This window comes from Polypterus senegalus, chromosome 18 (genome assembly GCF_016835505.1).
Source record: "Polypterus senegalus isolate Bchr_013 chromosome 18, ASM1683550v1, whole genome shotgun sequence".
NCBI classification, from domain to species: domain Eukaryota; kingdom Metazoa; phylum Chordata; class Cladistia; order Polypteriformes; family Polypteridae; genus Polypterus; species Polypterus senegalus.
Window position 1 is genome coordinate 28355318 of NC_053171.1, and position 13325 is coordinate 28368642.

Consider the following 13325-nt stretch of genomic DNA (forward strand, 5'->3'; position numbering starts at 1 on the left):
CATAAACATTGCTAAACAGCAATAAACCATGCAAGGAATAATGTTAAATTAACTGACATTTCCTAATTGTCCCTTTGCAAATGAAGCTGAGATTGAGGACAGTGTGTCATTGAGCTCAATGTTGCCAAGATTGTTTCTGGCTCCCCACAATCTTGTAATGGAGAATATGTGACTAGAAAATGAATGAGTTAATTTAGAGAACAAAAATCAAGAAAACTGAAATCGCTCTGTGGCTGCATTCCATGGAGAGCCCTGTATGAAAATAAACTGAGTTGAATCGAATCTACAATATTTTGCACGCTAAACATACACAGATATTGCTCCTGATTAGATCTTTAATCAAATTACATATGTACAAATTGAATATATACCCCATACTGTTATAGTCTTTTTACCTGAGGAACTAATGATAATCTAAGATAAACTATCAAACTGTTGCCTTAATGTGCAGGAACATGATCAAATGAAACAATTTTATATTTTTAATTAAGTTAAAAAGGAAATAAACTAACAAGCCAACAAGTAACTTTTACACAAATCTATACTATATGACAGCTATCCATCATTTGTGTGCATGTGTGTGTGTGTGTCACTCACACACATCACAGAAAATTCCCACAGTAGGACATATTGAAGAATGCATTTTTGTAAAAGAAAAAAAAAAACTTCATTAACTGCTATGTATTTTTTTTAACTTATTTAAACATACCGGAGCAATGGATTGTATTACCTCTTATTTTAGATTATGATAAAAACAGAGCTATGTCATCTTACAGATTCTCACGGTGTGCGTAATTTATGCTTTTTTAAGTTTTATTTTGCTGCTATTGCGGTTTGTACTGACCTCCCTTTACAAATCCACTAACATGTTCGAATGATGAAGAGTTTTACATGTCAACATTAGAGTTTCTAGTTTATTTCGTGCTAAACTAACTGCTCATGCAAAATCTCATAATGATAACGTTATAAATTAAACAGTCAACTGAAAATGGTGCATATAGTTGAAGGATATACAAATACTCTCACTCATACACTCAAACACATACATCATTTTTCAAATAAAGTTGCAATTTCCTTTTCCCTTTCATCTGCCTTTATAAAGGCATATACAGTATATGTTATCCTAACATGAATATAAAGTGCTACATGTACTGTATAACTATTTTGTATATGTGCAAAGCTATTGGGAACATACAAGGCAGGAAACTGTTCTGAATTTTGACAAATAAGATGAAAAAGAACCAACACTACACATTGATGAAAGACACAGGAATAAATAAATCAGTTAATTCTGATCATCTTATCAACATAGTAAGAAGTAAAATCACACAAGGCAAATTCTTTAGACAACTTAAGAGTGTTCAGCTGACTTTTTTTTTGCAGGGCACTTACCACTTAACATCATCATTGTGGCCAGTGTAATGTCTTTGAAGTTGCTCTTCAACGTTGTATAGCACAACAACTGAGGCAATAAAAAATACAGTCTCTCCAGTAGGCAACAGGTATAGATTGGAGCGGCAGTCCCGGCCTCTATATCCATAGCTGGCATTCATGTAAAGGAGAAAGTGGCACTAAGAAACTAATCTAGGGAGTGAGGTTAGATAAAAAGGCAAAATTTAACACTATACTGTATATATAAAAAATAAGCATGCAATTGCTGCTAATAACCAACTCAGACAGTACACTAGGCACAATATTCTCAATAGCAGAAGTACAATGATAACCAACTAACTGTAATTGGCATGCACTTGGGGATAACTAAATTGAACATTCTGCTTTAAATAAGGAGAAACTAAGATTAATTTGGTTTATTTTCCTTTTAACTACAGGGCCAATTTATATTCACTTATCCATATTCTATTTTAGGTTTCTCTACAATAAGACCCAGGAAGGCAAACCTTGTCATCACAGTCAATACTATTAATTTTTCAATGCTTTGGAGAACAGGCGCCTTAGACAATAAATATTTCAGGTTTTACATAATCTGCATATTTTAATTGATTTTCAGTGGAAAATGATAGCCTCATGGTAAGTTCTGGAAGGCTTAAACTTCATCCCAAAAATAGATGCAGACAAAACACCATTCAAGATGTCAACAGGATGTTCATACAGAACATTCTTAAACCAATGCCTCTGGCTGAAATTATGTCTGTAGGGGAATCTGCATCTACAAGAAATGTTTTAGTAGTTAATCCTGAAGGGGATAATTATTTATACGGTTGCATCTAAGAGAACAGAAACCTTGTTTATATTCAATCTGGCAACCAGTGAGCTATCAACAGAATCACTAAAAGTGTCTTCTGATGTTCATTATGCAAGATTATATAACAAACATTGATTAATAATTGCATAATTACACATTATGTTAAATTCTTAATTGAATACTAATCCCAAGGTTAAAAAAGATATGTTCATTTTGTTTAACAGAAACCTGACACTTCTGATAAAAGCTTAAGTGCTTACTGTGTTTTAAATGTCACAAGTATAGAAGGAAATGCGCTTTGCACAAATCACTCCTAAACCACCATAAGGGAAAAAAACAGGCAAGAAAAACAAACAAACAAACAATACTGGCAAGAACTAACTCGAGAACAGCACAACTGGCAATTCAGCTATTTTGAAAGAAAAAAAAAAATCTAGTCTGAAGAGAGGAGGGAAGTTTCACATTCCATGTGTGTTCGCTTGTTATAAATGTACTTACTATCTGTTCCCATTGAACAGTCTTGGAAGAAAATGCTAATCCCCCAACCCACAGCAATAATGCTTTGTTACAAAAGGATACACCCAATCCAGTTTAAGCTTCTTGGATGTCAGTTCTCCTTTGGCCTCCAGATTGTAGGATTCCACTTGATCTTTAGGCATGTACATGGTAACAGGGCGGCCACGCAAAAACATTTTCACATACCCTTCTTCTAAAACAAAAAAATAAATAAAACATCTTCAAATGAGACAGTGTCATTAAAAATAAACATTTAATGAAAAATTGTGCATACTGTATATAAAATGCAACCATTTAAAACAGAACAGATATGGAAATTCAGTAAACACCAGAAAATCAAGTCTTTAGTGAAATTTATTCAGCATTTGATTACAAGTTAAGAGCATGCAGCTATTAATATATTAACAAAGCAAGTCATTTTATTTTGTTAATTTACATGGTTAAATACATGATTCATGCTTTAGAAATCAAGACTAATTGCATGCATATTTAGAAGAAAAAAAAGACAAAATTCAAGTTAAAAATAAATATATAATACACAAAAATGACAAATATATAAATGCAGGAAAAACAGCACAAACAAATCAAGTCACAGATACAGCAGAATGTTTACAAATTTGCTAATAATAATAATTAATTTATATAGCATATTTCACCCAATAAATGTAGCTTAAAGTGCTTGGAAAAAAAATTTATTTACCAATGACTTTAACATTATACACACACACACACAAACATTATATATATATATATATATATATATATATATATATATATATATATACATACACACAAAAAGAGATACTTGTAAGAGAATTAAAGTATAGAGAGTAACATAAAAGTTGCTAAAACCATTATCTATTTATTCTACAAATAAGGATATCATACAGTCGTAAGTTTATTATTGTTATAAGAACTATGGTTGCGTGGCAATGGAAGAAGCAGGATTCTGGAAAAAATGAACCTCTGTTGGCTCACTGTCTTCAACATCTTAAGTAAAGTTTTGTTGACGTAGGCCTAATGACCACTCAGTCCCTCGTAGACATTCAACATGTACATTTTCCAAGTCCCTATCTGTCAAGATATCACAGAGGTCTAATGAAGTTGCAGTCATTGAAGAAGTTTAACTCTTCAACCAGTTGGTACACAATCAAATGTGTTATAACAGAATATAAAACTGCAAACTCTCCATTAATCAACACCCTTAATAACAAATCTGAAAATACTGACTGGGAGATCTAATAAGGCCTTTCAAGCTAGGAGACCTAGTCATTTCAATAGGGTTATGAAGCGGTTGGCTGGGACTTTTGGGCAATGATATTGTGAAAGAAGGTGATCTGCATGCTGTTGGCTTCACTGCAGGATTGTCGGCCATGCTCTCTGATTCAGGGAAAGAGGCAAGATGCGTTGGTTTCATCAGCGCCCCAAGAAATGCAACCTGGCTCTCAGAAGACCCAATCCTTTTTGATTGATGACTCAGAAATATCTGCACAGTTACTAGGTAAAGTGGTAAAGATGGAAGGGAAGGGAAGGGTGAAAGAAGGTACAAGTAGAAACGGCAGTTACAAACAAAAAAAAAAAAAGGAAAAAAGAAAATTATACATTTGATATTCTGCTTAAAACACGTTTCAAAGATCTTGCACTCCCGCCATTCAGAAAATAACAGCAATTTCTGGCTGTGTATTTTGCCATTTTAATCTGTATTCCAATAAACAAAATTTACTAAAATAAATATTTAAATAAATGGTATTAATTTCAAAACTTTGTTTCCTTTGGCTTTACTGATACTTTATCTTCTCTTGGACATAATGAATGGCGTAGAAACTGTGCAAAATTTAATGCCTGCTGCTGGGACATTAGGAGGCTGACATGACTTACACAGACGGGCAATTAGTCAACTAGCAACTGAGTGCAACAGTTATGCCAAAATTGGTACATTAGAAGGTTTAACTGTCATCAATATTTTTTTATTGGAAGAAAGAAATAATGGAATAACACACACATTTAATTGGAAACAAATAAAAAAAAATAATATATACAGCCCTTCTCCACATAATGCTCACTACAACCCAAACTGCCCATGAAAGACAGATAGGAACAAAAAGTCAGCAGACTATTGGACCAGTCCCCCACCACCATCAGCTGCAGCTGATGACTTTCCACTACTTATAATGGATAACCTGTTAATCTGGAACATGGAAAGTTCCAAAAACAATAAATGTAAAAAAAAAAACAATTCATTTTTTTTTTTTTTATCAATGACAATTTCAAGAGATCAGGCAGAAGAGATTTAGGAGACTTCCATGCACAGGCAAAACACATTTTTGCTGCTTTGGTGTGTAAAGAGAAAGATTTATGCTGTACAGTATAGGCAAAAGATACACAGTAATGCCGATACAATAGATGCAAGACAAAAAAATATGAGGCAGAAGAGGAATGTTTGAAGATGTGATCTAAGAAAGAGATTTGGGGTCAAAACACCAGAAGGACTGCGGTGGGTTGGCACCCTGCCCAGGATTGGTTCCTGCCTTGTGCCCTGTGTTGGCTGGGATTGGCTCCAGTAGACCCCCATGACCCTGTATTCGGATTCGGCAGGTTGGAAAATGGATGGATGGATGAACACCAGAAGGAAGCAACAGGGAAAGAGTCCATGGGCATGTGGAGAAAGGTGCCAAGGACATTAATAGAGCAAAGGTTATATAAAGGACTGAAGGCGAGTCTCATGGTAAAACATTCCTGGATGTGTTGGTGTGTTGGTGGTTAAGACTTTTACAGACAGAAAGTTGTTCTTAACAATTTTAGTCCTGGGCAATGGAGGAGCAAAGAGAACACTGAGAAACCAGATAGATCAAAGAAAGTGGGGACAATAGGACACTAGTAAAAACTGCATGAAATGTGCTGACTGATTTCTTGGTGGGAGTTATAAAAACAAAACATTTACTGGCTGAGAAGGTGAGAAAAATACAGAATAGCACATGTACTTAAAATTATCTCAGCTGAAGGTAAAAAAAGAAAGAATGGATAGACCACTTTGAATATATTGAAAATTAGGAGTCCACAGTTATTAAAAATATCATCCAGTGTACTTAGACCTAAATATGCCCATGGGGAAAAGATGTACTGCAAATATCAACTCTAAGGGACCTATTTAAAAAAATATATGGGTGTTTGGGAATTCCATGCATGTCAGGAACCTAAATGCCTCTCAATTTAATAAGTTCTGAGGGGATGACAGATGAAATATTTTACATATTTAGAAAGGTTCAGTTTCATTTTAAGGGAAGATAAAGAAAAAAAACTGGATAGTAAACTAGAAGGAATTCAGTTATTTCATACTAAAGCCAGATGGGACAATGGAGTGCAATTTAAACCAAAAGCATAATGAATGAAAAGTAACTGTCCAATTTAGTGTCAAATGTTTGAAGGAAGGTCTTCCAGAGCTCCAAAGACAATAATAAAGAAGAACACTATTCTCTGACCAAAATTCTCAGGGGAGCAGGGGATAATTAATAACTGCCAATCAGGAACACAAAATACAAAGAAAGGGTAGTCTAGGAAATGAGAAAGTTCCGAACACCCTTCAAAACAACACAGCACTTGTATATCATTATCTTAAACCAAGGTAGGGATCTCAATACTAGGGATGTGAATTTAAAAAAGTTTAAACATTTAGCTGATATAATATTTAAAACAGTTTAGGGGACAAAAAAAATTTAGTACCCAAGTCCCCCAATTGACAATGCACTTCATGGAGAAAAAAAAATTTCAGCGTTGCCACTTTGTCAAATTGCAAGTTGAATCTATAAATCAAGATGGCATAATTGAATCAAAGTGTGCAATAAAAAAGAGACCTCCGACAGACGCCACTAAAATGAATTTTAGAATACTTCTACCGTTTGTCATCCTCATTTTGCACACTCTGATGCAACTTTTAGTCAATGGGTATGTTAAACTTGCCAACTGAACTGCTGATCTCATCACTGGATCATGTTGCTTTAAGCCAATATCATATTACTGTATACAACTAGTGGTCATTGGGTTATGTCATACTTGTCAACAGCAGCTGCTGAACTCATCGCCAGTCCGCTTTAGTTAATGTTAAATTATGCAACTTCAAGTCACTGGGAATGTCAGACTTACTAACTGCTGTTGCTAAACTCATTACCAGACAAAGTCAATTTACATTACTGAAAATTGTTGGGCATGTCAAATTTAGTGATATTTCTCTTTTCTGTGCAACTTTGGCTTAAAATGACTGCTGAAAAATACACATAACAAAAAATAACCCACCTACATAAGTATAAACCATTCTAGACCAGGGATTCTCAATCTTGGTCCTAGGGACCCACTGTGGCTGTTCTGGTTTTAATTGGACTGCTAGCCTAATGAAGTGATCTTTTATTACCCAGTTTGATAGTTTTGGAGTCAATGTAAAAATTATGAAACTAAGTATGGTCCTTTTTTATTAAAATGTACTAAGCAGTTATAACACACACACACACACACACACACATATACATACACACATACATACATACATACATACATACATACATACATACATACATTGCTCAAAAGAATTAAAGGAACACTTTTTAATCAGAGTATAGCATAAAGTCAATGAAACTTATGGGATATTAATCTGGTCAGTTAAGTAGCAGAGGGGGTTGTTAATCAGTTTCAGCTGCTGTGGTGTTAATGAAATTAACAACAGATGCACTAGAGGGGCAACAATGAGATGACCCCCAAAACAGGAATGGTTTAACAGGTGGAGGCCACTGACATTTTTCCCTCCTCATCTTTTCTGACTGTTTCTTCACTAGTTTTGCATTTGGCTACAGTCAGTGTCACTACTGGTAGCATGAGGCGATACCTGGACCCTACAGAGGTTGCACAGGTAGACCAACTTCTCCAGGATGGCACATCAATACGTGTCATTGCCAGAAGGTTTGCTGTGTCTCCCTGCACAGTCTCAAGGGCATGGAGGAGATTCTAGGAGACAAGCAGTTACTCTAGGAGAGCTGGAGAGGGCCATAGAAGGTCCATAACCCATCAGCAGGACCAGTATCTGCTCCTTTGGGCAAGGAGGAACAGGATGAGCACTGCCAGAGCCCTACAAAATGACCTCCAGCAGGCCACTGGTGTGAATGTCTCTGACCAAACAACCAGAAAGACTTCATGAGGGTGACCCAAGGGCCCCATGTCCTCTAATGGGCCCTGAGCTCACTGCCCAGCAGCATGCAGCTCGATTGGCATTCGCCATAGAATACCAGAATTGGCAGATGCACCACTGGTGCCCTGTGCTTTTTACAGATGAAAGCAGGTTCACCCTGAGCACGTGACAGAATTGAAAGGGTCTGGAGAAGCCATGGAGAACATTATGCTGCCTGTAACATCATTCAGCATGAGCAGATTGGTGGTGGGTTAATGATTGTCTGGGGAGGCATATCCATGGAGGGTCACACAGACCGCTACAGGCTTGACAAAGGCACCTTGGCTGCCATTAGGTATCAGGATGAAATCCTTGGACCCATTGTCAGACCCTATGCTGGTACAGTGGCTCCTGGTGCACGACAATTCCTGGCCTCATGTGGTTGAGAGTATGCAGGCAGTTCCTGGAGGATGAAGGAATTGATACCATTGACTGGCCACCACACTTTCCTGACCTAAATCCTAAACCTCTGGGACATTATGTTTTGGTCCATCCAATGCCACCAGGTTGCACCTCAGACTGTCCAGGAGCTCAGTGATGCCCTGGTCCAGATATGGGAGGAGATCCCCCACAACACCATCTGTCATCTCATTAGAAGCATGCACCGACGTTGTCAGGCATGTATACAAGAACACAGGGGCCATACAAAGTGCTGCGTACAATTTTGAGTTGCTGCAATTAAATTTTGGCAAAATGGACTAGCCTGCCACATAATTTTTTCACTCTGATTTTTGGGGCGTCTTTGAATTCAGGGCTCTGTAGGTTGATCATTTTCATTTCCATCAAACAAAGTGGCATCCTTTCGTTCCTAACACATTACCCAGTCTATATCAGTATAGATATCCAGGAGGATTTCTTTTTCCCATTGAGATCTGATGTGTTTTCAAAGTGTTCCTTTAATTTTTTTGAGCAGTATATATATATATATATATATATATATATATATATATATATATATATATATATATATACATACACACATACACATATATATATACATACACACATACATATATATATACATACACACATACATATATACACATATATTTATATATATTATAACTTTTTAACAATACTTTCACCTTCATTTTCATTGTTCAATTCCAGGCTTTCTGGTTAATTAATCCATTATTTACTAATTACTGGATCTGGTGCTAAAGTATATGTAGCCTTTTATCATTCTGTGTTGTTTTCTCAGACGTCTGCTCTGCTTCTTTTTAATTGCCATTATTAGGACATAAAGAAGCAAACGACACAGAAAAAGGTCAAAATAATGGAAAAAAATACTTTAGCATTTAAAGATATTGAAAAATGAGAAATATTATATAAATGTATTGTGCTTCTCTGAATTTAGAATAACAGAAGAGTAAAAAGACCAGCTAATTAAATTAGATCAATTATTATCACCGATTGTGAATCTGGTTGGAACAAAAGCCTTCAGCCACAGAGGGTGCCCAGGACCGAGTTTGAGAACCCCTGTGTTAGAAGAACAGTGTGATCCATGTGACATTTCAGTATTTAGTAGAATTTATCAAAAATAAAAGGAACATTAAATCTGAATAATTTAAGTTGCTGCAATTTGAAATTAGTAAGTCAGGTTTCCTATAAACATTTATATACTTCCAAATACTTTATATGAAACATTTTACATATATCTTGGATTTTAAAATCCCAACTTAGTATCAAAGTACTGAATGCTATCAGGTTGGATTAAGGGACAGTTGTTTATTAGTAAGAAGAGCAGATTTTATGTTCTGCCAGTGGTGGAAAAGGAATTTTTTTCACTGACCAGGAGATGGGTGAGACAAACATCAAAGTCAAGAACTAGCAGTGTTCATTACCAGAATTATTATCTAGTTTCACCAAAGCCCAAAACACTAACCAAAACTCAGTTCAAAGTAAAATGCTGTTATGTGGTGAAAGTGTCCAGGAAAGGCAGTTTAACCTTTGAGGTTCTTTCTATGTTGGGGGACAAGTTACTGGGAATTATTAAACTGTTAGCCTTGATTCACACATACGCTCTTAAAAATGTACCTATTCAACATTTACTCAGCATAGATAAGCTCCAATATAAAACAAGCATTTCTTAACACTTGCCTAGGTTAACTACTAGGTATCAAGGTAAGGTATCAGGTAGTAACTTTGATACCTTACCGAGGGCTAGAAGCCACTCCACTCACACGGAGTCCTTGCTGGGATTTGCTTATGCATTGATCCATCTTGTGATCAACACATGGAAGCCTATTTCGAAGCCTTCTGTTACCATTCTTGAATAACCCACATTAACTCTACCCAGTAATTGTATAGGTCAGAATCTGAACTCTGGAGCCATTAAGCATTAAGTAATCTACCCACATTATTTACATTGCACACCTTTTAGTACCACCCAACTGTTAGACCAAATCACAAATTTCTGTACCCTGCTTCTTTCACCACTGGGTTGCAGAGAGCTGCAGGCTATCCTAAAATATCAAGTATAAGGCAAGCACCAATCCTAAATTTGGTTTACCAGTAATCTTATATACATATGTATACTCACCCATAGCATACAAATGTAAAATTCATGAATAAAAGTAACATGCATAACTTTGAATACTCTAAGTTTAGAAATCCATATACTATATTGTTGATACATGGATAATGTGTAGACTCTTGAGACTACAACCCTTCCAGGAACTGAATCTACATATCCATGTATGTGGGTGAGAGTGTGGATGAATGTGCCATGCAACGGCATGAGAATCATTCAAGGAGGTTTAATTCTTTATGCCTCACTGTCGCTTTACGATTGGCTCTGCATCCCAGTGATGCTGTAAAAACTAAATCACTTCATCCAGAAGTCACATAATGGCACAGTATTTCAAACACATGTCCAATTCCCAGCCAAGTTGCTGTCTGTATGGAGATTACATGCTGTCCTAGCTTTATAAGTTTTTATTTTGTCTGGATATTTATTATTCCCCAGTTTCTGATGACTTATTTTAATTGTCATGTATCCTTAAATTACATTCTTTCATGTTATGAGGTTTATGATGGTAGGCTAATGTGCTTCATATCATTTACACTAAATTTACACTAAATCTTCACAAAAGTAATTACATTGCATGCATGTGTAAAGAACTACCACATTTTACAATACTGTTCATTTTGGTGCATTGCAAATGACATCCAAAAGCCATCAAATATTATACTTTACAATAACAAATCTGCAATCAGTACCCAAAGTGAATACCCACCCAATAATCTTCGAGTCCTCAAATTCTTATTGATTAACTAGCAAAATACCCGCGCTTCGCAGCGGTGAAGTACTGCCTTAAAATTTTTATTAAGAAGAAAAGTAAACCTTTTTAAACTGAGGGAAAATATACCAATAATTATTTGTTAAGCATCTCTTTGTATGCCACGTTGTCAGTTCGGCCCTCCAGTTGTAATATGACCAAGCTGTGCGCCGAGCTTATTGTTGAGCATGCAACGTACAGTTGGCCATGTGAAAAGCAACCCTGCCTCAAATCTCACAGATTGGATTGCTGCTGTCATAATCGGTTTGAGTTTCATGGTTTGTTTCCATTATGTTAGTATTTGCAGGGCTTGTTGTGTTGAAGTGACATTCGGCATCTGTCAACCGTTGTAGGCATACAACCGGTTTCATCGATAACTTCGCATCCAGCTTTTGAGAGTTTAAACATTCATAAACATCAAAGTGTCCACTACTCAAATCGTCACCTATGAAACTAAGATGTTTAAGAGGCATTGGCGGTTGTCCGAAGGTGTAAAATATTTGGCCATTTCGGTACACTTGAAAGTGACAACCGAACAATTCAGTGGCAGTCATCAACTCACATGCAGAACCATAGGTGAAGGGCTTAAGCATTTCACTCTTATAGTGCTCCTGTGTAGTATAATTATCTCCTGAACCATCATCAGTCCACACCTTGAACCTGTCCCAGTCATTCAATACATAAGACACAATGTTCCTCCTGATATCAAGAATGAGCCCGATATGCCCGTGCAATATGTATCAAAGAGAATGGAAAAGATAGGTGCCATCTCCGGGCATGGAAACCACTCGGTAAGTGACAGTTCTTTGATCGATGATGATCAATTCGATAGACATGTTAATGGGAGTACGGTTGGAACAATAAAGGAAATGGGTACCTGAACAATGTAAACTAAGTCTAAAATACCTATACAATAACTATAATCGTAAGAGAAGCCGTCGATTAAATAAAAAGGCTGCAGTTATCAGCAGGGAGACGTGAATACCGTGGCGAAGCAAGGAAGGGAATGAAGAGACTGGAGCGACGGACGGCCTTATATAGACAGGCAGCCAACAATGTGGGAGGCGTGGGGATGAGGGACCCAACGCCACCTCACACGGCGGCCGAGCTGCAGGCTATTGACGTATATATGTACGTAAGTAGAATTCAGTTAGCATTGGGAACCCGCGTACCAAATTTCTTGAAGATGGGCCCATAGGTAACAAAGACCGTTGGAAAGTTCAATATGGCAACTGACAGAGGCGTCATCCCACCGAAATAAGTACGTACATCGGTTTCGGTTAGCGCAGGGAAGCCCCTACCAAATTTCGTGAAGATGGGGCCATAAATAAGAAAGTTTAACATGGCAGACATTGTCGACCGTTACGCGTAGAATTTTGAAATGAAACCTGCCAAATTTCAGCCTTCTACCGAGTGAGTGAGAGTGAGAGTGAGAGTGAGTGAGAGTGAGAGTGAGAGTGAGAGAGTGAGGGCTTTGCCTTTTATTAGTATAGATAAAAGATGCCTCAACGTTGTGATATTTCACATAAATGCAGCTAAGTTTGATAATCCTCCTAATGTCCAGTACTGTGTTGGTAAACCAGAAACCAAGGGCTATATCATGTACTAGCAACTATAAGTTAATTAAGCAACAGCAGCAATGTTGTACATTATCATCACTGTTCTAGAGATTATTTACACTTTAAAACAAGAATTAACCAGGAAAGCAATTTAAGATAAATATCATATGCTTTAACATACCCATGTGCATTTCATCAAGTAATGGTTTTTTTAATTACTTGATTTATACAGCGACATCAATTAAAATCAAGATCTTATTTACAATGGAACACTGTGTGATAAGGGAGGGTGTGGCAAGTGCATCGAGGGACCAAGTTGGAGTCAACGGTTTGCTGAGGTATATATATTATCTATATATATCTATATCTATATATCTATCTATCTATATCTATATAATATATATATATATTAGTACATATTATACACTCACACTCTTAAACACTGCTTAAAATGTATTGTTTAATTTTAGGTTAACTGTACCTGTCATCTGCTAATGCTTAACTAGTTATGAGGCATTATCTAAGAGTACAATCATACAAAAGTGATATTAAAA

At 36.5% G+C, this 13325-nt stretch overlaps 1 protein-coding gene across 10 annotated transcripts in view; it reads right to left on the bottom strand.

The window, feature by feature from the left end:
* eml1 (EMAP like 1) overlaps positions 1 to 13325 on the bottom strand; it is a 191754-nt gene that overhangs the window by 30267 nt on the left and 148162 nt on the right. For all 10 annotated transcript variants that reach the window (XM_039740941.1, XM_039740946.1, XM_039740939.1 and 7 more), the window contains 2 exons: positions 2783 to 2912; positions 1393 to 1542 (listed from right to left, as the gene is read on the bottom strand). In XM_039740941.1, coding sequence (XP_039596875.1) covers positions 1393 to 1542; positions 2783 to 2912 — 280 coding nt within the window. The remainder of the gene's footprint in view (positions 1 to 1392; positions 1543 to 2782; positions 2913 to 13325) is intronic.